The sequence below is a fragment of the Haliotis rufescens genome, unplaced genomic scaffold, assembly GCF_023055435.1.
Source record: "Haliotis rufescens isolate VD_foot unplaced genomic scaffold, xgHalRufe1.0.p SCAF_7, whole genome shotgun sequence".
NCBI classification, from domain to species: Eukaryota; Metazoa; Mollusca; class Gastropoda; order Lepetellida; family Haliotidae; genus Haliotis; species Haliotis rufescens.
In genome coordinates, this window is record NW_025964361.1 from 6,534,337 (window position 1) to 6,562,092 (window position 27,756).

Consider the following 27,756-nt stretch of genomic DNA (forward strand, 5'->3'; position numbering starts at 1 on the left):
TACAGACAGACAGACAGACATGCCGATTCAATCTTTCATTTACTCTCACACACGCACACAATACACACACACACACACACACACACAAACATACATATTCATTCAGTCTCTCTTTCTCACACACATATACATACACACACATGCATGTTCATTCAAACTTATATTTACTCTCACACATACATACATACATACATACATACATACATACATACATACATACATACATACATACATACATACATACATACATACATACATACACACCTGCTCATTCATTCACTCACTTGCACACATTCAGACATTAAAAGGATAAGGAGTCTAAGAGAAGATCTTCCTAAAGAAGGCAGCCGCTCTCGTCAGCGCCTTTCTAAGGGGATGAATCTCTCTGCCATCCACAAAGCTGTGGTCGTCCTCGTCCTCGTACACCCAGTAGTCACTGTCATCGTCGTCACTTGGGGCAGGATAGTAAGCGGCGTGGTTGATGGTGACGGGGGCGGGGAGCGTCTCACCGTAGACAGGGCGGGCCCAGAACGGAGTGAAAACGCTCAGGGGGTCGGGACAACGGGAAGGGGACACAGCCAGGGAACGCTACACATCGAGGGGTGGAGGGAGGGACAAAGGAAGTCAAGTGAGACAGAATTACGGGATACTTTTGCAAAGAAAACGAATCACACTTTATTATAGGGACTGGGCAGACTTAATGTGCAACAAATCAGCTATACTAGACGGAAGAATTTATAGGGTGGGCATGTAAAACTACATACACAGTCGGACTCCTCATCCTGAGACGGCCACAAACTCACAGCCGCAGGAGTGCCATAATAGCGAATTATGTCCTCCCGAGCTGAAAAAGAAAAACGAAAGCTAGCCTCAGTTAAATGTACGCCGACGGCTACGTTCAAAAAATCACAATTCATGACTTCTGACAGCTACAGTATGCCACTCGACCTCGGCCCTTTGACACCTCGAAGTCCAAGTGTATGTAGGGTTACGGGCTGTACTGCAAGACGACATTTAACCAATAAAATGGGCCAAACAGCTGCCTTTCACGGAATACGGGTTATCTTACATCTGTACAACATCGCCCGACACTATAATGTACGAACAGGTTTCATCTGAGAACCACATGTCAAGTTTACAATCTAACATTTTCAGTTATGACAATTGCAAATGGCGGCCGCCATCTTCAGTCCCGATACTGCTGCCTAACAACGACCAATTTCACGTCTAATTTAGCATGTTAATACTGTTAAGTGGAATAATTATGATCTTAAATACCTTGAATGTGAAGCCTTGTATTCATCTTGGAAGAAGACACACTTGGAATGATACAGCAGTGAGCGAAACGTAGAGGTCTGCGGAGCAAAAGCGATCGTTTTTCTGTTGAAAACAGAAGGGACGTCGATAACGGCAACGGTAACTACGTTACGGAGTTCGATGAGTCAGAACGAGGCTCATCGCCAGCTTCCGGCGTGGTAAAGCCTAATGACATTGCCAAGGGTGAAAACTGCCGGGTTTATTTCGTCTGAACACCGGTATTAAGTTGTATCTTACAACTGAAACGTTGCCTACATCAGTTCAGAGTTTGAAAAAATTGTGCAGGTGAAACTGGGTGTTTTTCGTGCCTCCATTACCTGAAACAGGGTGAATTTTGTTCACTTTGATATGGACATTAACCTTAAACGTTTGCTAGGCCGAATAGCGATACCATATAACGACCCTCTATTATACTAGCCTTCACAATACCTTTTACATTCGACAAACTGACACGGGCTAGCAGGCTAGTAAGAATGCACATCTCTGATAATCCAAGTGGGATTTGGGAATTATTCCCAAGCCTACAGGGATAAAATAAAAGTTAAATGGTACTGGTATTTTCCAACGTGTGCAGCGACAGTTCTTATTTGGTTTGATTTCTAATCTGGAAACACGACGACAAAAGAAAATAGCTAATAGGAGAGAAAGATAAATGACAAGCATATTGGTTTTTACTACACTGGGCCTGAGGGGCCGACCATTTCATGTTCCTTTGGAAGGGGGAGTGGGCGACGTTGGATTTTGTATGGAGACTAGATATTTTTCAGCTACAAATGCAAAATCAGTTAATATAAACTATGAGCCTAAATAAAACATTTTTCAAAAACCCACCTTGCAACAACGTATTTTTGGTGGCCGACATGTTCTTTTTGTCCAACAGATGGAAGCATATTTAGTTTTCAATCAACTTTGGAGACAATATATTTTTTTCTGAAAAAATCCTAGCCACCCACACACTCACAGTCAGAGAAATCCTATTGACCGTCCCATTTTGAAAACCTTGATGTGGACGTACAGGGGTAGAATTCAGACCCCTTGTATCATTTAGGTATTTTTGTAGAATGCCAGATACGAATATTACGGCATATATATATATTAATCTACTCTTGCATACAAGTGGGTGTCAATATAGGCTTTCTACTTGCGCCTGGCCTCGGCCTATGTATAAAAGCATGCCCTCTGCAATTTCTGAAGACCACGGGCCAAAAGACCAGCAGTGAGGTGATGAGACGAGTGGAATCCAATATTGACTGAGGCGAAGGGAGATCACTCTCAATCCCTTGTCCGACTACTGCTATTAGTTGGGTGAAGTGCTCGTAATATATCCCATGTGGCGACACTTGTGTTTTAGAGAAGAAAGGCAATTCTCGATTCGCACTCCTTTATAAAGGAAGCCACAATTATTGTTACATTAGAAACGATTAGCTATTATATTGGAATATAAAGTTTATTCCAGATAACAAAATATCAGAGAGCTGTCCTCGGAGAATATCCCGTGTCACAATTGTCGCCACATAAACATTTAGAAGTGTCTGATCTTAAGGTAACCCCACCTATTTAGAAATCTTCTGCTAAGTGCAGATCATGAAATTGGGACACAGCAGCACAGCAATATAGAGGCAGCATTCACTTTTTAACAATATCCATATGAATTTATGTCTCATGTTCGGAAATCTTGGGATTTGGCCAATATTGCGATGCTGCTGTCGCCCATATATTATAAGCTGTAAGGAAGAAACACTGTAGAGAAAACAGACGACTTGTGTATACATTACAGAAACATTTATTCAGATGACCGAAAGTCGAAAGTAATATGCCTCAAGGGAGATCCAAAAACTGGCAAAATTGTATAGAAAGTATGGTCTTGTGCCATGCTAATAAGCCAAGAGGTTTGCCGAAAGGAAACTGAAAGTTGGGCCAAGACTGTGAGCCTAAAAATACGCCAAAAATACGCTAAGAGCGGGTATATGGAATGGTAGTCTCTCTCTCTCTCTCTCTCTCTCTCTCTCTCTCTCTCTCTCTCTCTCTCTCTCTCTCTCTCTCTCTCTCTCATACATGTATGCTCGTTCATTCACTCTAACCCTCACCTCTAACATACATACACTCTCCCTCTCACACATACAAACATACATACACACATTATTATACATACATGCTCATTCACTCTCTCATACTCACACACAAATACACACACATACATGCATACAGACAGACAGACAGACATGCCGATTCAATCTTTCATTTACTCTCACACACGCACACAATACACACACACACACAAACATACATATTCATTCAGTCTCTCTTTCTCACACACATATACATATACATACACACACATGCATGTTCATTCAAACTTATATTTACTCACACACAAATACACACACATACATGCATACAGACAGACAGACAGACATGCCGATTCAATCTTTCATTTACTCTCACACACGCACACAATACACACACACACACACAAACATACATATTCATTCAGTCTCTCTTTCTCACACACATATACATACACACACATGCATGTTCATTCAAACTTATATTTACTCTCACACAAACGCACACATACATACATACATACATACATACATACATACATACATACATACATACATACATACATACATACATACATACATACATACATACATACATACATACATACACACCTGCTCATTCATTCACTCACTTGCACACATTCAGACATTAAAAGGATAAGGAGTCTAAGAGAAGATCTTCCTAAAGAAGGCAGCCGCTCTCGTCAGCGCCTTTCTAAGGGGATGAATCTCTCTGTCATCCACAAAGCTGTGGTCGTCCTCGTCCTCGTACACCCAGTAGTCACTGTCATCGTCGTCACTTGGGGCAGGATAGTAAGCGGCGTGGTTGATGGTGACGGGGGCGGGGAGCGTCTCACCGTAGACAGGGCGGGCCCAGAACGGAGTGAAAACGCTCAGGGGGTCGGGACAACGGGAAGGGGACACAGCCAGGGAACGCTACACATCGAGGGGTGGAGGGAGGGACAAAGGAAGTCAAGTGAGACAGAAATACGGGATACTTTTGCAAAGAAAACGAATCACACTTTATTATAGGGACTGGGCAGACTTAATGTGCAACAAATCAGCTATACTAGACGGAAGAATTTATAGGGTGGGCATGTAAAACTACATACACAGTCGGACTCCTCATCCTGAGACGGCCACAAACTCACAGCCGCAGGAGTGCCATAATAGCGAATTATGTCCTCCCGAGCTGAAAAAGAAAAACGAAAGCTAGCCTCAGTTAAATGTACGCCGACGGCTACGTTCAAAAAATCACAATTCATGACTTCTGACAGCTACAGTATGCCACTCGACCTCGGCCCTTTGACACCTCGAAGTCCAAGTGTATGTAGGGTTACGGGCTGTACTGCAAGACGACATTTAACCAATAAAATTGGCCAAACAGCTGCCTTTCACGGAATACGGGTTATCTTACATCTGTACAACATCGCCCGACACTATAATGTACGAACAGGTTTCATCTGAGAACCACATGTCAAGTTTACAATCTAACATTTCCAGTTATGACAATTGCAAATGGCGGCCGCCATCTTCAGTCCCGATAATGCTGCCTAACAACGACCAATTTCACGTCTAATTTAGCATGTTAATACTGTTAAGTGGAATAATTGTGATCTTAAATACCTTGAATGTGAAGCCTTGTATTCATCTTGGAAGAAGACACACTTGGAATGATACAGCAGTGAGCGAAACGTAGAGGTCAGCGGAGCAAAAGCGATCGTTTTTCTGTTGAAAACAGAAGGGACGTCGATAACGGCAACGGTAACTACGTTACGGAGTTCGATGAGTCAGAACGAGGCTCATCGCCAGCTTCCGGCGTGGTAAAGCCTTATGGCATTGCCAAGGGTGAAAACTGCCGGGTTTATTTCGTCTGAACACCGGTATTAAGTTGTATCTTGCAACTGAGACGTTGCCTACATCAGTTCAGAGTTTGAAAAAATTGTGCAGGTGAAACTGGGTGTTTTTCGTGCCTCCATTACCCGAAACAGGGTGAACTTTGTTCACTTTGATATGGACATTAACCTTAAACGTTTGCTAGGCCGAATAGCGATACCATATAACGACCCTCTATTATACTAGCCTTCACAATACCTTTTACATTCGACAAACTGACACGGGCTAGCAGGCTAGTAAGAATGCACATCTCTGATAATCCAAGTGGGATTTGGGAATTATTCCCAAGCCTACAGGGATAAAATAAAAGTTAAATGGTACTGGTATTTTCCAACGTGTGCAGCGACAGTTCTTATTTGGTTTGATTTCTAATCTGGAAACACGACGACAAAAGAAAATAGCTAATAGGAGAGAAAGATAAATGACAAGCATATTGGTTTTTACTACACTGGGCCTGAGGGGCCGACCATTTCATGTTCCTTTGGAAGGGGGAGTGGGCGACGTTGGATTTTGTATGGAGACTAGATATTTTTCAGCTACAAATGCAAAATCAGTTAATATAAACTATGAGCCTAAATAAAACATTTTTCAAAAACCCACCTTGCAACAACGTATTTTTGGTGGCCGACATGTTCTTTTTGTCCAACAGATGGAAGCATATTTAGTTTTCAATCAACTTTGGAGACAATATATTTTTTTCTGAAAAAATCCTAGCCACCCACACACTCACAGTCAGAGAAATCCTATTGACCGTCCCATTTTGAAAACCTTGATGTGGACGTACAGGGGTAGAATTCAGACCCCTTGTATCATTTAGGTATTTTTGTAGAATGCCAGATACGAATATTACGGCATATATATATATTAATCTACTCTTGCATACAAGTGGGTGTCAATATAGGCTTTCTACTTGCGCCTGGCCTCGGCCTATGTATAAAAGCATGCCCTCTGCAATTTCTGAAGACCACGGGCCAAAAGACCAGCAGTGAGGTGATGAGACGAGTGGAATCCAATATTGACTGAGGCGAAGGGAGATCACTCTCAATCCCTTGTCCGACTACTGCTATTAGTTGGGTGAAGTGCTCGTAATATATCCCATGTGGCGACACTTGTGTTTTAGAGAAGAAAGGCAATTCTCGATTCGCACTCCTTTATAAAGGAAGCCACAATTATTGTTACATTAGAAACGATTAGCTATTATATTGGAATATAAAGTTTATTCCAGATAACAAAATATCAGAGAGCTGTCCTCGGAGAATATCCCGTGTCACAATTGTCGCCACATAAACATTTAGAAGTGTCTGATCTTAAGGTAACCCCACCTATTTAGAAATCTTCTGCTAAGTGCAGATCATGAAATTGGGACACAGCAGCACAGCAATATAGAGGCAGCATTCACTTTTTAACAATATCCATATGAATTTATGTCTCATGTTCGGAAATCTTGGGATTTGGCCAATATTGCGATGCTGCTGTCGCCCATATATTATAAGCTGTAAGGAAGAAACACTGTAGAGAAAACAGACGACTTGTGTATACATTACAGAAACATTTATTCAGATGACCGAAAGTCGAAAGTAATATGCCTCAAGGGAGATCCAAAAACTGGCAAAATTGTATAGAAAGTATGGTCTTGTGCCATGCTAATAAGCCAAGAGGTTTGCCGAAAGGAAACTGAAAGTTGGGCCAAGACTGTGAGCCTAAAAATACGCCAAAAATACGCTAAGAGCGGGTATATGGAATGGTAGTCTCTCTCTCTCTCTCTCTCTCTCTCTCTCTCTCTCTCTCTCTCTCTCTCTCTCTCTCTCTCTCTCTCTCTCATACATGTATGCTCGTTCATTCACTCTAACCCTCACCTCTAACATACATACACTCTCCCTCTCACACATACAAACATACATACACACATTATTATACATACATGCTCATTCACTCTCTCATACTCACACACAAATACACACACATACATGCATACAGACAGACAGACAGACATGCCGATTCAATCTTTCATTTACTCTCACACACGCACACAATACACACACACACACAAACATACATATTCATTCAGTCTCTCTTTCTCACACACATATACATATACATACACACACATGCATGTTCATTCAAACTTATATTTACTCACACACAAATACACACACATACATGCATACAGACAGACAGACAGACATGCCGATTCAATCTTTCATTTACTCTCACACACGCACACAATACACACACACACACACAAACATACATATTCATTCAGTCTCTCTTTCTCACACACATATACATACACACACATGCATGTTCATTCAAACTTATATTTACTCTCACACAAACGCACACATACATACATACATACATACATACATACATACATACATACATACATACATACATACATACATACATACATACATACATACATACATACATACATACATACACACCTGCTCATTCATTCACTCACTTGCACACATTCAGACATTAAAAGGATAAGGAGTCTAAGAGAAGATCTTCCTAAAGAAGGCAGCCGCTCTCGTCAGCGCCTTTCTAAGGGGATGAATCTCTCTGTCATCCACAAAGCTGTGGTCGTCCTCGTCCTCGTACACCCAGTAGTCACTGTCATCGTCGTCACTTGGGGCAGGATAGTAAGCGGCGTGGTTGATGGTGACGGGGGCGGGGAGCGTCTCACCGTAGACAGGGCGGGCCCAGAACGGAGTGAAAACGCTCAGGGGGTCGGGACAACGGGAAGGGGACACAGCCAGGGAACGCTACACATCGAGGGGTGGAGGGAGGGACAAAGGAAGTCAAGTGAGACAGAAATACGGGATACTTTTGCAAAGAAAACGAATCACACTTTATTATAGGGACTGGGCAGACTTAATGTGCAACAAATCAGCTATACTAGACGGAAGAATTTATAGGGTGGGCATGTAAAACTACATACACAGTCGGACTCCTCATCCTGAGACGGCCACAAACTCACAGCCGCAGGAGTGCCATAATAGCGAATTATGTCCTCCCGAGCTGAAAAAGAAAAACGAAAGCTAGCCTCAGTTAAATGTACGCCGACGGCTACGTTCAAAAAATCACAATTCATGACTTCTGACAGCTACAGTATGCCACTCGACCTCGGCCCTTTGACACCTCGAAGTCCAAGTGTATGTAGGGTTACGGGCTGTACTGCAAGACGACATTTAACCAATAAAATTGGCCAAACAGCTGCCTTTCACGGAATACGGGTTATCTTACATCTGTACAACATCGCCCGACACTATAATGTACGAACAGGTTTCATCTGAGAACCACATGTCAAGTTTACAATCTAACATTTCCAGTTATGACAATTGCAAATGGCGGCCGCCATCTTCAGTCCCGATAATGCTGCCTAACAACGACCAATTTCACGTCTAATTTAGCATGTTAATACTGTTAAGTGGAATAATTGTGATCTTAAATACCTTGAATGTGAAGCCTTGTATTCATCTTGGAAGAAGACACACTTGGAATGATACAGCAGTGAGCGAAACGTAGAGGTCAGCGGAGCAAAAGCGATCGTTTTTCTGTTGAAAACAGAAGGGACGTCGATAACGGCAACGGTAACTACGTTACGGAGTTCGATGAGTCAGAACGAGGCTCATCGCCAGCTTCCGGCGTGGTAAAGCCTTATGGCATTGCCAAGGGTGAAAACTGCCGGGTTTATTTCGTCTGAACACCGGTATTAAGTTGTATCTTGCAACTGAGACGTTGCCTACATCAGTTCAGAGTTTGAAAAAATTGTGCAGGTGAAACTGGGTGTTTTTCGTGCCTCCATTACCCGAAACAGGGTGAACTTTGTTCACTTTGATATGGACATTAACCTTAAACGTTTGCTAGGCCGAATAGCGATACCATATAACGACCCTCTATTATACTAGCCTTCACAATACCTTTTACATTCGACAAACTGACACGGGCTAGCAGGCTAGTAAGAATGCACATCTCTGATAATCCAAGTGGGATTTGGGAATTATTCCCATGCCTACAGGGATAAAATAAAAGTTAAATGGTACTGGTATTTTCCAACGTGTGCAGCAACAGTTCTTATTTTGTTTGATTTCTAATCTGGAAACACGACGACCACAGAAAATAGCTAATAGGAGAGAAAGATAAATGACAAGCATATTGGTTTTTACTACACTAGGCCTGAGGGGCCGACCATTTCATGTTCCTTTGGAAGGGGGAGTGGGCGACGTTGGATTTTGTATGGAGACTAGATATTTTTCAGCTACAAATGCAAAATCAGTTAATATAAACTATGAGCCTAAATAAAACATTTTTCAAAAACCCACCTTGCAACAACGTATTTTTGGTGGCCGACATGTTCTTTTTGTCCAACAGATGGAAGCATATTTAGTTTTCAATCAACTTTGGAGACAATATATTTTTTTCTGAAAAAATCCTAGCCACCCACACACTCACAGTCAGAGAAATCCTATTGACCGTCCCATTTTGAAAACCTTGATGTGGACGTACAGGGGTAGAATTCAGACCCCTTGTATCATTTAGGTATTTTTGTAGAATGCCAGATACGAATATTACGTCATATATATATATATATTAATCTACTCTTGCATACAAGTGGGTGTCAATATAGGCTTTCTACTTGCGCCTGGCCTCGGCCTATGTATAAAAGCATGCCCTCTGCAATTTCTGAAGACCACGGGCCAAAAGACCAGCAGTGAGGTGATGAGACGAGTGGAATCCAATATTGACTGAGGCGAAGGGAGATCACTCTCAATCCCTTGTCCGACTACTGCTATTAGTTGGGTGAAGTGCTCGTAATATATCCCATGTGGCGACACTTGTGTTTTAGAGAAGAAAGGCAATTCTCGATTCGCACTCCTTTATAAAGGAAGCCACAATTATTGTTACATTAGAAACGATTAGCTATTATATTGGAATATAAAGTTTATTCCAGATAACAAAATATCAGAGAGCTGTCCTCGGAGAATATCCCGTGTCACAATTGTCGCCACATAAACATTTAGAAGTGTCTGATCTTAAGGTAACCCCACCTATTTAGAAATCTTCTGCTAAGTGCAGATCATGAAATTGGGACACAGCAGCACAGCAATGTAGAGGCAGCATTCACTTTTTAACAATATCCATATGAATTTATGTCTCATGTTCGGAAATCTTGGGATTTGACCAATATTGCGATGCTGCTGTCGCCCATATATTATTAGCTGTAAGGAAGAAACACTGTAGAGAAAACAGACGACTTGTGTATACATTACAGAAACATTTATTCAGATGACCGAAAGTCGAAAGTAATATGCCTCAAGGGAGATCCAAAAACTGGCAAAATTGTATAGAAAGTATGGTCTTGTGCCATGCTAATGAGCCAAGAGGTTTGCCGAAAGGAAACTGAAAGTTGGGCCAAGACTGTGAGCCTAAAAATACGCCAAAAATACGCTAAGAGCGGGTATATGGAATGGTAGTCTCTCTCTCTCTCTCTCTCTCTCTCTCTCTCTCTCTCTCTCTCTCTCTCTCTCATACATGTATGCTCGTTCATTCACTCTAACCCTCACCTCTAACATACATACACTCTCCCTCTCACACATACAAACATACATACACACATTATTATACACACATGCTCATTCACTCTCTCACACTCACACACAAATACACACACATACATGCATACAGACAGACAGACAGACATGCCGATTCAATCTTTCATTTACTCTCACACACGCACACAATACACATACACACACACACACAAACATACATATTCATTCAGTCTCTCTTTCTCACACACATATACATACACACACATGCATGTTCATTCAAACTTATATTTACTCACACACAAATACACACACATACATGCATACAGACAGACAGACAGACAGACAGACATGCCGATTCAATCTTTCATTTACTCTCACACACGCACACAATACACACACACACACACACACACAAACATACATATTCATTCAGTCTCTCTTTCTCACACACATATACATACACACACATGCATGTTCATTCAAACTTATATTTACTCTCACACAAACGCACACATACATACATACATACATACATACATACATACATACATACATACATACATACATACATACATACATACATACATACATACATACATACATACATACATACATACATACACACCTGCTCATTCATTCACTCACTTGCACACATTCAGACATTAAAAGGATAAGGAGTCTAAGAGAAGATCTTCCTAAAGAAGGCAGCCGCTCTCGTCAGCGCCTTTCTAAGGGGATGAATCTCTCTGTCATCCACAAAGCTGTGGTCGTCCTCGTCCTCGTACACCCAGTAGTCACTGTCATCGTCGTCACTTGGGGCAGGATAGTAAGCGGCGTGGTTGATGGTGACGGGGGCGGGGGCGGGGAGCGTCTCACCGTAGACAGGGCGGGCCCAGAACGGAGTGAAAACGCTCAGGGGGTCGGGACAACGGGAAGGGGACACAGCCAGGGAACGCTACACATCGAGGGATGGAGGGAGGGACAAAGGAAGTCAAGTGAGACAGAAATACGGGATACTTTCGCAAAGAAACGAATCACACTTCATTATAGGGACTGGGCAGACTTAATGTGCAACAAATCAGCTATACTAGACGGAAGAATTTATAGGGTGGGCATGTAAAACTACATACACAGTCGGACTCCTCATCCTGAGACGGCCACAAACTCACAGCCGCAGGAGTGCCATAATAGCGAATTATGTCCTCCCGAGCTGAAAAAGAAAAACGAAAGCTAGCCTCAGTTAAATGTACGCCGACGGCTACGTTCAAAAAATCACAATTCATGACTTCTGACAGCTACAGTATGCCACTCGACCTCGGCCCTTTGACACCTCGAAGTCCAAGTGTATGTAGGGTTACGGGCTGTGCTGCAGGACGACATTTAACCAATAAAATGGGCCAAACAGCTGCCTTTCACGGAATACGGGTTATCTTACATCTGTACAACATCGCCCGACACTATAATGTACGAACAGGTTTCATCTGAGAACCACATGTCAAGTTTACAATCTAACATTTTCAGTTATGACAATTGCAAATGGCGGCCGCCATCTTCAGTCCCGATACTGCTGCCTAACAACGACCAATTTCACGTCTAATTTAGCATGTTAATACTGTTAAGTGGAATAATTGTGATCTTAAATACCTTGAATGTGAAGCCTTGTATTCATCTTGGAAGAAGACACACTTGGAATGATACAGCAGTGAGCGAAACGTAGAGGTCAGCGGAGCAAAAGCGATCGTTTTTCTGTTGAAAACAGAAGGGACGTCGATAACGGCAACGGTAACTACGTTACGGAGTTCGATGAGTCAGAACGAGGCTCATCGCCAGCTTCCGGCGTGGTAAAGCCTTATGGCATTGCCAAGGGTGAAAACTGCCGGGTTTATTTCGTCTGAACACCGGTATTAAGTTGTATCTTGCAACTGAGACGTTGCCTACATCAGTTCAGAGTTTGAAAAAATTGTGCAGGTGAAACTGGGTGTTTTTCGTGCCTCCATTACCCGAAACAGGGTGAACTTTGTTCACTTTGATATGGACATTAACCTTAAACGTTTGCTAGGCCGAATAGCGATACCATATAACGACCCTCTATTATACTAGCCTTCACAATACCTTTTACATTCGACAAACTGACACGGGCTAGCAGGCTAGTAAGAATGCACATCTCTGATAATCCAAGTGGGATGTGGGAATTATTCCCAAGCCTACAGGGATAAAATAAAAGTTCAATGGTACTGGTATTTTCCAACGTGTGCAGCGACAGTTCTTATTTGGTTTGATTTCTAATCTGGAAACACGACGACCACAGAAAATAGCTAAAAGGAGAGAAAGATAAATGACAAGCATATTGGTTTTTACTACACTAGGCCTGAGGGGCCGACCCTTTCATGTTCCTTTGGAAGGGGGAATGGGCGACGTTGGATTTTGTATGGAGACTAGATATTTTTCAGCTACAAATGCAAAATCAGTTAATATAAACTATGAGCCTAAATAAAACATTTTTCAAAAACCCACCTTGCAACAACGAATTTTTGGTGGCGGACATGTTCTTTTTGTCCAACAGATGGAAGCATATTTAGTTTTCAATCAACTTTTGAGACAATATATTTTTTTCTGAAAAAATCCTAGCCACCCACACACTCACAGTCAGAGAAATCCTATTGACCGTCCCATTTTGAAAACCTTGATGTGGACGTACAGGGGTAGAATTCAGACCCCTTGTATCATTTAGGTATTTTTGTACAATGCAAGATACGAATATTACGTCATATATATATATATATTAATCTACTCTTGCATACAAGTGGGTGTCAATATAGGCTTTCTACTTGCGCCTGGCCTCGGCCTATGTATAAAAGCATGCCCTCTGCAATTTCTGAAGACCACGGGCCAAAAGATCAGCAGTGAGGTGATGAGACGAGTGGAATCCAATATTGACTGAGGCGAAGGGAGATCACTCTCAATCCCTTGTCCGACTACTGCTATTAGTTGGGTGAAGTGCTCGTAATATATCCCATGTGGCGACACTTGTGTTTTAGAGAAGAAAGGCAATTCTCGATTCGCACTCCTTCATAAAGGAAGCCACAATTATTGTTACATTAGAAACGATTAGCTATTATATTGGAATATAAAATTTATTCCAGATAACAAAGTATCAGAGAGCTGTCCTCGGAGAATATCCCGTGTCACAATTGTCGCCACATAAACATTTAGAAGTGTCTGATCTTAAGGTAACCCCACCTATTTAGAAATCTTCTGCTAAGTGCAGATTATGAAATTGGGACACAGCAGCACAGCAATATAGAGGCAGCATTCACTTTTTAACAATATCCATATGAATTTATGTCTCATGTTCGGAAATCTTGGGATTTGGCCAATATTGCGATGCTGCTGTCGCCCATATATTATTAGCTGTAAGGAAGAAACACTGTAGAGAAAACAGACGACTTGTGTATACATTACAGAAACATTTATTCAGATGACCGAAAGTCGAAAGTAATATGCCTCAAGGGAGATCCAAAAACGGGCCAAAATTGTATAGAAAGTATGGTCTTGTGCCATGCTAATAAGCCAATAGGTTTGCCGAAAGGAAACTGAAAGTTGGGCCAAAACTGTGAGCCTAAAAATACGCCAAAAATACGCAAAGAGTGGGTATATGGAATGGTAGTCTCTCTCTCTCTATATATATATATGGAATGGTAGTCTCTCTCTCTCTCTCTCTCTCTCTCTCTCTTTCTCTCTCTCTCTCTCTCATACATGTATGCTCGTTCATTCACTCTAACTCTCACCTCTAACATACATACACTCTCCCTCTCACACATACAAACACCCATACACACATTATTATACATACATGCTCATTGACTCTCTCACACTCACACACAAATACACACACATACATGCATACAGACAGACAGACAGACATGCCAATTCAATCTTTCATTTGCTCTCACACACACGCACACAATACACACACACACACACACACACACACACACACACACACACACACACAAACATACATATTCATTCAGTCTCTCTTTCTCACACACATATACATACACACACATGCATGTTCATTCAAACTTATATTTACTCTCACACAAACGCACACATACATACATACATACATACATACATACATACATACATACATACATACATACATACATACATACATACATACATACATACATACATACATACATACATACACACCTGCTCATTCATTCACTCACTTGCACACATTCAGACATTAAAAGGATAAGGAGTCTAAGAGAAGATCTTCCTAAAGAAGGCAGCCGCTCTCGTCAGCGCCTTTCTAAGGGGATGAATCTCTCTGTCATCCACAAAGCTGTGGTCGTCCTCGTCCTCGTACACCCAGTAGTCACTGTCATCGTCGTCACTTGGGGCAGGATAGTAAGCGGCGTGGTTGATGGTGACGGGGACGGGGAGCGTCTCACCGTAGACAGGGCGGGCCCAGAACGGAGTGAAAACGCTCAGGGGGTCGGGACAACGGGAAGGGGACACAGCCAGGGAACGCTACACATCGAGGGGTGGAGGGAGGGACAAAGGAAGTCAAGTGAGACAGAAATACGGGATACTTTTGCAAAGAAAACGAATCACACTTTATTATAGGGACTGGGCAGACTTAATGTGCAACAAATCAGCTAAACTAGACGGAAGAATTTATAGGGTGGGCATGTAAAACTACATACACAGTCGGACTTCTCATCCTGAGACGGCCACAAACTCACAGCCGCAGGAGTGCCATAATAGCGAATTATGTCCTCCTGAGCTGAAAAAGAAAAACGAAAGCTAGCCTTAGTTAAATGTACGCCGACGGCTACGTTAAAAAAATCACAATTCATGACTTCTGACAGCTACAGTATGCCACTCGACCTCGGCCCTTTGACACCTCGAAGTCCAAGTGTATGTAGGGTTACAGGCTGTGCTGCAAGACGACATTTAACCAATAAAATGGGCCAAACAGCTGCCTTTCACGGAATACGGGTTATCTTACATCTGTACAACATCGCCCGACACTATAATGTACGAACAGGTTTCATCTGAGAACCACATGTCAAGTTTACAATCTAACATTTTCAGTTATGACAATTGCAAATGGCGGCCGCCATCTTCAGTCCCGATACTGCTGCCTAACAACGACCAATTTCACGTCTAATTTAGCATGTTAATACTGTTAAGTGGAATAATTGTGATCTTAAATACCTTGAATGTGAAGCCTTGTATTCATCTTGGAAGAAGACACACTTGGAATGATACAGCAGTGAGCGAAACGTAGAGGTCAGCGGAGCAAAAGCGATCGTTTTTCTGTTGAAAACAGAAGGGACGTCGATAACGGCAACGGTAACTACATTACGGAGTTCGATGAGTCAGAACGAGGCTCATCGCCAGCTTCCGGCGTGGTAAAGCCTAATGGCATTGCCAAGGGTGAAAACTGTCGGGTTTATTTCGTCTGAACACCGGTATTAAGTTGTATCTTACAACTGAAACGTTGCCTACATCAGTTCACTTTGATATGGACATTAACCTTAAACGTTTGCTAGACCGAATAGCGATACCATATAACGACCCTCTATTATACTAGCCTTCACAATACCTTTTACATTCGACAAACTGACACGGGCTAGCAGGCTAGTAAGAATGCACATATCTGATAATCCAAGTGGGATGTGGGAATTATTCCCTAGCCTACAGGGATAAAATAAAAGTTCAATGGTACTGGTATTTTCCAACGTGTGCAGCGACAGTTCTTATTTGGTTCGATTTCTAATCTGGAAACACGACGACCACAGAAAATAGCTAATAGGAGAGAAAGATAAATGACAAGCATATTGGTTTATACTACACTAGGCCTGAGGGGCCGACCATTTCATGTTCCTTTGGAAGGGGGAGTGGGCGACGTTGGATTTTGTATGGAGACTAGATATTTTTCAGCTACAAATGCAAAATCAGTTATAAACTATGAGCCTAAATAAAACATTTTTTCAAAAGTCCACCTTGCAACAACGTATTTTTGGTGGCCGACATGTTCATTTTGTCCAACAGATGGAAGCATAATTAGTTTTCAATCAACTTTGGAGACAATATATTTTTTCCTGAATGTATGTATGTATGCGTTTGTGTGAGAGTAAATGCCAGATACGAATATTACGTCATATATATATATTAATCTACTCTTGCATACGAGTAGGTGTCAATATAGGCTTTCTACTTGCGCCTGGCCTCGGCCTATGTATAAAAGCATGCCCTCTGCAATTTCTTAAGACCACGGGCCAAAAGATCAGCAGTGAGGTGATGAGACGAGTGGAATCCAATATTGACTGAGGCGAAGGGATATCACTCTCAATCCCTTGTCCGACTACTGCTATTAGTTGGGTGAAGTGCTCGTAATATATCCCATGTGGCGACACTTGTGTTTTAGAGAAGAAAGGCAATTCTCGATTCGCACTCCTTTAAAAGGAAGCCACAATTATTGTTACATTAGAAACGATTAGCTATTATATTGGAATATAAAATTTATTCCAGATAACAAAGTATCAGAGAGCTGTCCTCGGAGAATATCCCGTGTCACAATTGTCGCCACATAAACATTTAGAAGTGTCTGATCTTAAGGTAACCCCACCTATTTAGAAATCTTCTGCTAAGTGCAGATCATGAAATTGGGACACAGCAGCACAACAATATAGAGGCAGCATTCACTTTTTTAACAATATCCATATGAATTTATGTCTCATGTTCGGAAATCTTGGGATTTGGCCAATATTGCGATGCTGCTGTCGCCCATATATTATTAGCTGTAAGGAAGAAACACTGTAGAGAAAACAGACGACTTGTGTATACATTACAGAAACATTTATTCAGATGACCGAAAGTCGAAAGTAATATGCCTCAAGGGAGATCCAAAAACGGGCCAAAATTGTATAGAAAGTATGGTCTTGTGCCATGCTTATAAGCCAAGAGGTTTGCCGAAAGGAAACTGAAAGTTGGGCCAAAACTGTGAGCCTAAAAATACGCCAAAAATACGCTAAGAGCGGGTATATGGAATGGTAGTCTCTCACTCTCTCTCTCTCTCTCTCTCTCTCTCTCTCTCTCTCTCTCTCTCTCTCTCTCTCTCTCTCTCTCTCTCTCATACATGTATGCTCGTTCATTCACTCTAACCCTCACCTCTAACATACATACACTCTCCCTCTCACACATACAAACATACATACACACATTATTATACATACATGCTCATTCACTCTCTCACACTCACACACAAATACACACACATACATGCATACAGACAGACAGACAGACATGCCGATTCAATCTTTCATTTACTCTCACACACGCACACAATACACACACACACACACACACAAACATACATATTCATTCAGTCTCTCTTTCTCACCAGATATACATACACACACATGCATGTTCATTCAAACTTATATTTACTCTCACACAAACGCACACATACATACATACATACATACATACATACATACATACATACATACATACACACCTGCTCATTCATTCACTCACTTGCACACATTCAGACATTAAAAGGATAAGGAGTCTAAGAGAAGATCTTCCTAAAGAAGGCAGCCGCTCTCGTCAGCGCCTTTCTAAGGGGATGAATCTCTCTGTCATCCACAAAGCTGTGGTCGTCCTCGTCCTCGTACACCCAGTAGTCACTGTCATCGTCGTCACTTGGGGCAGGATAGTAAGCGGCGTGGTTGATGGTGACGGGGGCGGGGAGCGTCTCACCGTAGACAGGGCGGGCCCAGAACGGAGTGAAAACGCTCAGGGGGTCGGGACAACGGGAAGGGGACACAGCCAGGGAACGCTACACATCGAGGGGTGGAGGGAGGGACAAAGGAAGTCAAGTGAGACAGAAATACGGGATACTTTTGCAAAGAAAACGAATCACACTTTATTATAGGGACTGGGCAGACTTAATGTGCAACAAATCAGCTATACTAGACGGAAGAATTTATAGGGTGGGCATGTAAAACTACATACACAGTCGGACTTCTCATCCTGAGACGGCCACAAACTCACAGCCGCAGGAGTGCCATAATAGCGAATTATGTCCTCCCGAGCTGAAAAAGAAAAACGAAAGCTAGCCTCAGTTAAATGTACGCCGACGGCTACGTTCAAAAAATCACAATTCATGACTTCTGACAGCTACAGTATGCCACTCGACCTCGGCCCTTTGACACCTCGAAGTCCAAGTGTATGTAGGGTTACGGGCTGTACTGCAAGACAACATTTAACCAATAAAATGGGCCAAACAGCTGCCTTTCACGGAATACGGGTTATCTTACATCTGTACAACATCGCCCGACACTATAATGTACGAACAGGTTTCATCTGAGAACCACATGTCAAGTTTACAATCTAACATTTCCAGTTATGACAATTGCAAATGGCGGCCGCCATCTTCAGTCCCGATACTGCTGCCTAACAACGACCAATTTCACGTCTAATTTAGCATGTTAATACTGTTAAGTGGAATAATTGTGATCTTAAATACCTTGAATGTGAAGCCTTGTATTCATCTTGGAAGAAGACACACTTGGAATGATACAGCAGTGAGCGAAACGTAGAGGTCAGCGGAGCAAAAGCGATCGTTTTTCTGTTGAAAACAGAAGGGACGTCGATAACGGCAACGGTAACTACGTTACGGAGTTCGATGAGTCAGAACGAGGCTCATCGCCAGCTTCCGGCGTGGTAAAGCCTAATGGCATTGCCAAGGGTGAAAACTGCCGGGTTTATTTCGTCTGAACACCGGTATTAAGTTGTATCTTACAACTGAAACGTTGCCTACATCAGTTCAGAGTTTGAAAAAATTGTGCAGGTGAAACTGGGTGTTTTTCGTGCCTCCATTACCCGAAACAGGGTGAATTTTGTTCACTATGAGATGGACATTAACCTTAAACGTTTGCTATGCCGAATAGCGATACCATATAACGACCCTCTATTATACTAGCCTTCACAATACCTTTTACATTCGACAAACTGACACGGGCTAGCAGGCTAGTAAGAATGCACATCTCTGATAATCCAAGTGGGATTTGGGAATTATTCCCAAGCCTACAGGGATAAAATAAAAGTTCAATGGTACTGGTATTTTCCAACGTGTGCAGCGACAGTTCTTATTTGGTTTGATTTCTAATCTGGAAACACGACGACCACAGAAAATAGCTAATAGGGGAGAAAGATAAATGACAAGCATATTGGTTTTTACTACACTAGGCCTGAGGGGCCGACCATTTCATGTTCCTTTGGAAGGGGGAGTGGGCGACGTTGGATTTTGTATGGAGACTAGATATTTTGCAGCTACAAATGCAAAATCAGTTAATATAAACTATGAGCCTAAATAAAACATTTTTCAAAAACCCACCTTGCAACAACGTATTTTTGGTGGCCGACATGTTCTTTTTGTCCAACAGATGGAAGCATATTTAGTTTTCAATCAACTTTGGAGACAATATATTTTTTTCTGAAAAAATCCTAGCCACCCACACACTCACAGTCAGAGAAATCCTATTGACCGTCCCATTTTGAAAACCTTGATGTGGACGTACAGGGGTAGAATTCAGACCCCTTGTATCATTTAGGTATTTTTGTAGAATGCCAGATACGAATATTACGTCATATATATATATATATATTAATCTACTCTTGCATACAAGTGGGTGTCAATATAGGCTTTCTACTTGCGCCTGGCCTCGGCCTATATATAAAAGCATGCCCTCTGCAATTTCTGAAGACCACGGGCCGAAAGACCAGCAGTGAGGTGATGAGACGAGTGGAATCCAATATTGACTGAGGCGAAGGGAGATCACTCTCAATCCCTTGTCCGACTACTGCTATTAGTTGGGTGAAGTGCTCGTAATATATCCCATGTGGCGACACTTGTGTTTTAGAGAAGAAAGGCAATTCTCGATTCGCACTCCTTTATAAAGGAAGCCACAATTATTGTTACATTAGAAACGATTAGCTATTATATTGGAATATAAAATTTATTCCAGATAACAAAGTATCAGAGAGCTGTCCTCGGAGAATATCCCGTGTCACAATTGTCGCCACATAAACATTTAGAAGTGTCTGATCTTAAGGTAACCCCACCTATTAAGAAATCTTCTGCTAAGTGCAGATCATGAAATTGGGACACAGCAGCACAGCAATATAGAGGCAGCATTCACTTTTTAACAATATCCATATGAATTTATGTCTCAGGTTCGGAAATCTTGGGATTTGGCCAATATTGCGATGCTGCTGTCGCCCATATATTATTAGCTGTAAGGAAGAAACACTGTAGAGAAAACAGACGACTTGTGTATACATTACAGAAACATTTATTCAGATGACCGAAAGTCGAAAGTAATATGCCTCAAGGGAGATCCAAAAACGGGCCAAAATTGTATAGAAAGTATGGTCTTGTGCCATGCTAATAAGCCAAGAGGTTTGCCGAAAGGAAGCTGAAAGTTGGGCCAAAACTGTGAGCCTAAAAATACGCCAAATATACGCTAAGAGCGGGTATATGGAATGGTAGTCTCTCTCTCTCTCTCTCTCTCTCTCTCTCTCTCTCTCTCTCTCTCTCTCTCTCTCTCTCTCTCTCTCATACATGTATGCTCGTTCATTCACTCTAACCCTCACCTCTAACATACATACACTCTCCCTCTCACACATACAAACATACATACACACATTATTATACATACATGCTCATTCACTCTCTCACACTCACACACAAATACACACACATACATGCATACAGACAGACAGACAGACATGCCGATTCAATCTTTCATTTACTCTCACACACGCACACAATACACACACACACACACACAAACATACATATTCATTCAGTCTCTCTTTCTCACACACATATACATACACACACATGCATGTTCATTCAACTTATATTTACTCTCACACAAACGCACACATACATACATACATACATACATACATACATACATACATACATACATACATACATACATACATACATACATACATACACACCTGCTCATTCATTCACTCACTTGCACACATTCAGACATTAAAAGGATAAGGAGTCTAAGAGAAGATCTTCCTAAAGAAGGCAGCCGCTCTCGTCAGCGCCTTTCTAAGGGGATGAATCTCTCTGTCATCCACAAAGCTGTGGTCGTCCTCGTCCTCGTACACCCAGTAGTCACTGTCATCGTCGTCACTTGGGGCAGGATAGTAAGCGGCGTGGTTGATGGTGACGGGGGCGGGGAGCGTCTCACCGTAGACAGGGCGGGCCCAGAACGGAGTGAAAACGCTCAGGGGGTCGGGACAACGGGAAGGGGACACAGCCAGGGAACGCTACACATCGAGGGGTGGAGGGAGGGACAAAGGAAGTCAAGTGAGACAGAAATACGGGATACTTTTGCAAAGAAAACGAATCACACTTTATTATAGGGACTGGGCAGACTTAATGTGCAACAAATCAGCTATACTAGACGGAAGAATTTATAGGGTGGGCATGTAAAACTACATACACAGTCGGACTCCTCATCCTGAGACGGCCACAAACTCACAGCCGCAGGAGTGCCATAATAGCGAATTATGTCCTCCTGAGCTGAAAAAGAAAAACGAAAGCTAGCCTCAGTTAAATGTACGCCGACGGCTACGTTCAAAAAATCACAATTCATGACTTCTGACAGCTACCGTATGCCACTCGACCTCGGCCCTTTGACACCTCGAAGTCCAAGTGTATGTAGGGTTACGGGCTGTGCTGCAAGACGACATTTAACCAATAAAATGGGCCAAACAGCTGCCTTTCACGGAATACGGGTTATCTTACATCTGTACAACATCGCCCGACACTATAATGTACGAACAGGTTTCATCTGAGAACCACATGTCAAGTTTACAATCTAACATTTTCAGTTATGACAATTGCAAATGGCGGCCGCCATCTTCAGTCCCGATACTGCTGCCTAACAACGACCAATTTCACGTCTAATTTAACATCTTAATACTGTTAAGTGGAATAATTGTGATCTTAAATACCTTGAATGTGAAGCCTTGTATTCATCTTGGAAGAAGACACACTTGGAATGATACAGCAGTGAGCGAAACGTAGAGGTCAGCGGAGCAAAAGCGATCGTTTTTCTGTTGAAAACAGAAGGGACGTCGATAACGGCAACGGTAACTACGTTACGGAGTTCGATGAGTCAGAACGAGGCTCATCGCCAGCTTCCGGCGTGGTAAAGCCTAATGGCATTGCCAAGGGTGAAAACTGCCGGGTTTATTTCGTCTGAACACCGGTATTAAGTTGTATCTTACAACTGAAACGTTGCCTACATCAGTTCAGAGTTTGAAAAAATTGTGCAGGTGAAACTGGGTGTTTTTCGTGCCTCCATTACCCGAAACAGGGTGAATTTTGTTCACTATGAGATGGACATTAACCTTAAACGTTTGCTATGCCGAATAGCGATACCATATAACGACCCTCTATTATACTAGCCTTCACAATACCTTTTACATTCGACAAACTGACACGGGCTAGCAGGCTAGTAAGAATGCACATCTCTGATAATCCAAGTGGGATTTGGGAATTATTCCCAAGCCTACAGGGATAAAATAAAAGTTCAATGGTACTGGTATTTTCCAACGTGTGCAGCGACAGTTCTTATTTGGTTTGATTTCTAATCTGGAAACACGACGACCACAGAAAATAGCTAATAGGAGAGAAAGATAAATGACAAGCATATTGGTTTTTACTACACTAGGCCTCAGGGGCCGACCATTTCATGTTCCTTTGGAAGGGGGAGTGGGCGACGTTGGATTTTGTATGGAGACTAGATATTTTGCAGCTACAAATGCAAAATCAGTTAATATAAACTATGAGCCTAAATAAAACATTTTTCAAAAACCCACCTTGCAACAACGTATTTTTGGTGGCCAAAATGTTCTTTTTGTCCAACAGATGGAAGCATATTTAGTTTTCAATCAACTTTGGAGACAATATATTTTTTTCTGAAAAAATCCTAGCCACCCACACACTCACAGTCAGAGAAATCCTATTGACCGTCCCATTTTGAAAACCTTGATGTGGACGTACAGGGGTAGAATTCAGACCCCTTGTATCATTTAGGTATTTTTGTAGAATGCCAGATACGAATATTACGTCATATATATATATATATATATATATATATATATATATATATATATATATATATTAATCTACTCTTGCATACAAGTGGGTGTCAATATAGGCTTTCTACTTGCGCCTGGCCCCTGCCTATGTATAAAAGCATGCCCTCTGCAATTTCTGAAGACCACGGGCCAAAAGACCAGCAGTAAGGTGATAAGAAGAGTGGAATCCAATATTGACTGAGGCGAAGGGAGATCACTCCCATCCCTTGTCCGACTACTGCTATTAGTTGGGTGAAGTGCTCGTAATATATCCCATGTGGCGACACTTGTGTTTTAGAGAAGAAAGGCAATTCTCGATTCGCACTCCTTTATAAAGGAAGCCACAATTATTGTTACATTAGAAACGATTAGCTATTATATTGGAATATAAAATTTATTCCAGATAACAAAGTATCAGAGAGCTGTCCTCGGAGAATATCCCGTGTCACAATTGTCGCCACATAAACATTTAGAAGTGTCTGATCTTAAGGTAACCCCACCTATTTAGAAATCTTCTGCTAAGTGCAGATCATGAAATTGGGACACAGCAGCACAGCAATATAGAGGCAGCATTCACTTTTTAACAATATCCATATGAATTTATGTCTCATGTTCGGAAATCTTGGGATTTGGCCAATATTGCGATGCTGCTGTCGCCCATATATTATTAGCTGTAAGGAAGAAACACTGTAGAGAAAACAAACGACTTGTGTATACATTACAGAAACATTTATTCAGATGACCGAAAGTCGAAAGTAATATGCCTCAAGGGAGATCCAAAAACGGGCCAAAATTGTATAGAAAGTATGGTCTTGTGCCATGCTAATAAGCCAAGAGGTTTGCCGAAAGGAAACTGAAAGTTGGGCCAAAACTGTGAGCCTAAAAATACGCCAAAAATACGCTAAGAGCGGGTATATGGAATGGTAGTCTCTCTCTCTCTCTCTCTCTCTCTCTCTCTCTCTCTCTCTCTCTCTCTCTCTCATACATGTATGCTCGTTCATTCACTCTAACCCTCACCTCTAACATACATCCACTCTCCCTCTCACACATACAAACATACATACACACATTATTATACATACATGCTCATTCACTCTCTCACACTCACACACAAATACACACACATACATGCATACAGACAGACAGACAGACATGCCGATTCAATCTTTCATTTACTCTCACACACGCACACAATACACACACACACACACACACACAAACATACATATTCATTCAGTCTCTCTTTCTCACAAACTTATACATACACACACATGCATGTTCATTCAAACTTATATTTACTCTCACACAAACGCACACATACATACATACATACATACATACATACATACATACATACATACATACATACATACATACATACACACCTGCTCATTCATTCACTCACTTGCACACATTCAGACATTAAAAGGATAAGGAGTCTAAGAGAAGATCTTCCTAAAGAAGGCAGCCGCTCTCGTCAGCGCCTTTCTAAGGGGATGAATCTCTCTGTCATCCACAAAGCTGTGGTCGTCCTCGTCCTCGTACACCCAGTAGTCACTGTCATCGTCGTCACTTGGGGCAGGATAGTAAGCGGCGTGGTTGATGGTGACGGGGGCGGGGAGCGTCTCACCGTAGACAGGGCGGGCCCAGAACGGAGTGAAAACGCTCAGGGGGTCGGGACAACGGGAAGGGGACACAGCCAGGGAACGCTACACATCGAGGGGTGGAGGGAGGGACAAAGGAAGTCAAGTGAGACAGAAATACGGGATACTTTTGCAAAGAAAACGAATCACACTTTATTATAGGGACTGGGCAGACTTAATGTGCAACAAATCAGCTATACTAGACGGAAGAATTTATAGGGTGGGCATGTAAAACTACATACACAGTCGGACTCCTCATCCTGAGACGGCCACAAACTCACAGCCGCAGGAGTGCCATAATAGCGAATTATGTCCTCCTGAGCTGAAAAAGAAAAACGAAAGCTAGCCTCAGTTAAATGTACGCCGACGGCTACGTTCAAAAAATCACAATTCATGACTTCTGACAGCTACAGTATGCCACTCGACCTCGGCCCTTTGACACCTCGAAGTCCAAGTGTATGTAGGGTTACGGGCTGTACTGCAAGACAACATTTAACCAATAAAATGGGCCAAACAGCTGCCTTTCACGGAATACGGGTTATCTTACATCTGTACCACACGCCCGACACTATAATGTACGAACAGGTTTCATCTGAGAACCACATGTCAAGTTTACAATCTAACATTTTCAGTTATGACAATTGCAAATGGCGGCCGCCATCTTCAGTCCCGATACTGCTGCCTAACAACGACCAATTTCACGTCTAATTTAGCATGTTAATACTGTTAAGTGGAATAATTGTGATCTTAAATACCTTGAATGTGAAGCCTTGTATTCATCTTGGAAGAAGACACACTTGGAATGATACAGCAGTGAGCGAAACGTAGAGGTCAGCGGAGCAAAAGCGATCGTTTTTCTGTTGAAAACAGAAGGGACGTCGATAACGGCAACGGTAACTACGTTACGGAGTTCGATGAGTCAGAACGAGGCTCATCGCCAGCTTCCGGCGTGGTAAAGCCTAATGGCATTGCCAAGGGTGAAAACTGCCGGGTTTATTTCGTCTGAACACCGGTATTAAGTTGTATCTTACAACTGAAACGTTGCCTACATCAGTTCAGAGTTTGAAAAAATTGTGCAGGTGAAACTGGGTGTTTTTTGTGCCTCCATTACCCGAAACAGGGTGAATTTTGTTCACTATGAGATGGACATTAACCTTAAACGTTTGCTATGCCGAATAGCGATACCATATAACGACCCTCTATTATACTAGCCTTCACAATACCTTTTACATTCGACAAACTGACACGGGCTAGCAGGCTAGTAAGAATGCACATCTCTGATAATCCAAGTGGGATTTGGGAATTATTCCCAAGCCTACAGGGATAAAATAAAAGTTCAATGGTACTGGTATTTTCCAACGTGTGCAGCGACAGTTCTTATTTGGTTTGATTTCTAATCTGGAAACACGACGACCACAGAAAATAGCTAATAGGAGAGAAAGATAAATGACAAGCATATTGGTTTTTACTACACTAGGCCTGAGGGGCCGACCATTTCATGTTCCTTTGGAAGGGGGAGTGGGCGACGTTGGATTTTGTATGGAGACTAGATATTTTGCAGCTACAAATGCAAAATCAGTTAATATAAACTATGAGCCTAAATAAAACATTTTTCAAAAACCCACCTTGCAACAACGTATTTTTGGTGGCCGACATGTTCTTTTTGTCCAACAGATGGAAGCATATTTAGTTTTCAATCAACTTTGGAGACAATATATTTTTTTCTGAAAAAATCCTAGCCACCCACACACTCACAGTCAGAGAAATCCTATTGACCGTCCCATTTTGAAAACCTTGATGTGGACGTACAGGGGTAGAATTCAGACCCCTTGTATCATTTAGGTATTTTTGTAGAATGCCAGATACGAATATTACGTCATATATATATATATATTAATCTACTCTTGCATACAAGTGGGTGTCAATATAGGCTTTCTACTTGCGCCTGGCCTCGGCCTATGTATAAAAGCATGCCCTCTGCAATTTCTGAAGACCACGGGCCAAAAGACCAGCAGTAAGGTGATAAGAAGAGTGGAATCCAATATTGACTGAGGCGAAGGGAGATCACTC

The 27,756-nt window shown here is 42.0% G+C and overlaps 2 protein-coding genes and 1 long non-coding RNA gene across 7 annotated transcripts; all 3 read right to left on the reverse strand.

The window, feature by feature from the left end:
* Positions 1-181: 181 nt before the first annotated feature.
* Positions 182-5,642, reverse strand: LOC125376031. Of its 4 annotated transcripts, XM_048387288.1 has the most exons (5): positions 5,010-5,642; positions 4,496-4,575; positions 1,279-1,380; positions 765-844; positions 182-588 (listed from the first exon to the last, which is right to left on the reverse strand). In XM_048387288.1, exons 3-5 carry the CDS (start codon positions 1,301-1,303, stop codon positions 319-321), a joined length of 375 nt encoding a protein of 124 aa, XP_048243245.1. In that variant the 5' UTR covers positions 1,304-1,380; positions 4,496-4,575; positions 5,010-5,642; the 3' UTR covers positions 182-318. The 4 variants fall into 4 exon arrangements, with proteins under 4 accessions (XP_048243245.1, XP_048243243.1, XP_048243244.1 ...); XM_048387289.1 differs by lacking the exons at positions 182-588; positions 765-844; positions 1,279-1,380 and adding an exon at positions 3,935-4,319 and having other exon boundaries at positions 5,010-5,610; XM_048387286.1 differs by lacking the exons at positions 1,279-1,380; positions 4,496-4,575; positions 5,010-5,642 and having other exon boundaries at positions 765-1,272.
* Positions 5,643-7,657: 2,015 nt separating this feature from the next.
* LOC125376140 lies at positions 7,658-9,344 on the reverse strand. 2 transcript variants are annotated; one of them, XM_048387940.1, is made up of 3 exons: positions 8,741-9,344; positions 8,227-8,306; positions 7,666-8,050 (listed from the first exon to the last, which is right to left on the reverse strand). In XM_048387940.1, the coding sequence occupies exons 1-3, from the start codon at positions 8,763-8,765 to the stop codon at positions 7,781-7,783; spliced, it is 375 nt and encodes a 124-aa protein (XP_048243897.1). In that variant the 5' UTR covers positions 8,766-9,344; the 3' UTR covers positions 7,666-7,780. The 2 variants fall into 2 exon arrangements, with proteins under 2 accessions (XP_048243896.1, XP_048243897.1); XM_048387939.1 differs by lacking the exon at positions 8,741-9,344 and having other exon boundaries at positions 7,658-8,050; positions 8,227-8,456.
* Positions 9,345-17,704: 8,360 nt separating this feature from the next.
* Positions 17,705-20,046, reverse strand: LOC125376150. The gene is made up of 2 exons (XR_007219073.1): positions 19,395-20,046; positions 17,705-18,960 (listed from the first exon to the last, which is right to left on the reverse strand). It is a non-coding gene; the product is annotated as an uncharacterized LOC125376150 (long non-coding RNA).
* Between the last annotated feature and the right edge of the window lie 7,710 nt (positions 20,047-27,756).

Bases quoted from the DNA above. Each gene is read 5' to 3' on its own strand.
- LOC125376140 (XM_048387939.1), bottom strand. From the start codon at position 8,379: ATGAATTGTGATTTTTTGAACGTAGCCGTCGGCGTACATTTAACTGAG. The intron at 8,051-8,226 runs GTATGTAGTTTT...CTCGATGTGTAG, and splicing joins AGGATGAGGAGTCCGACTGT to CGTTCCCTGGCTGTGTCCCC.
- LOC125376031 (XM_048387286.1), bottom strand. From the start codon at position 917: ATGAATTGTGATTTTTTGAACGTAGCCGTCGGCGTACATTTAACTGAG. The intron at 589-764 runs GTATGTAGTTTT...CTCGATGTGTAG, and splicing joins AGGATGAGGAGTCCGACTGT to CGTTCCCTGGCTGTGTCCCC.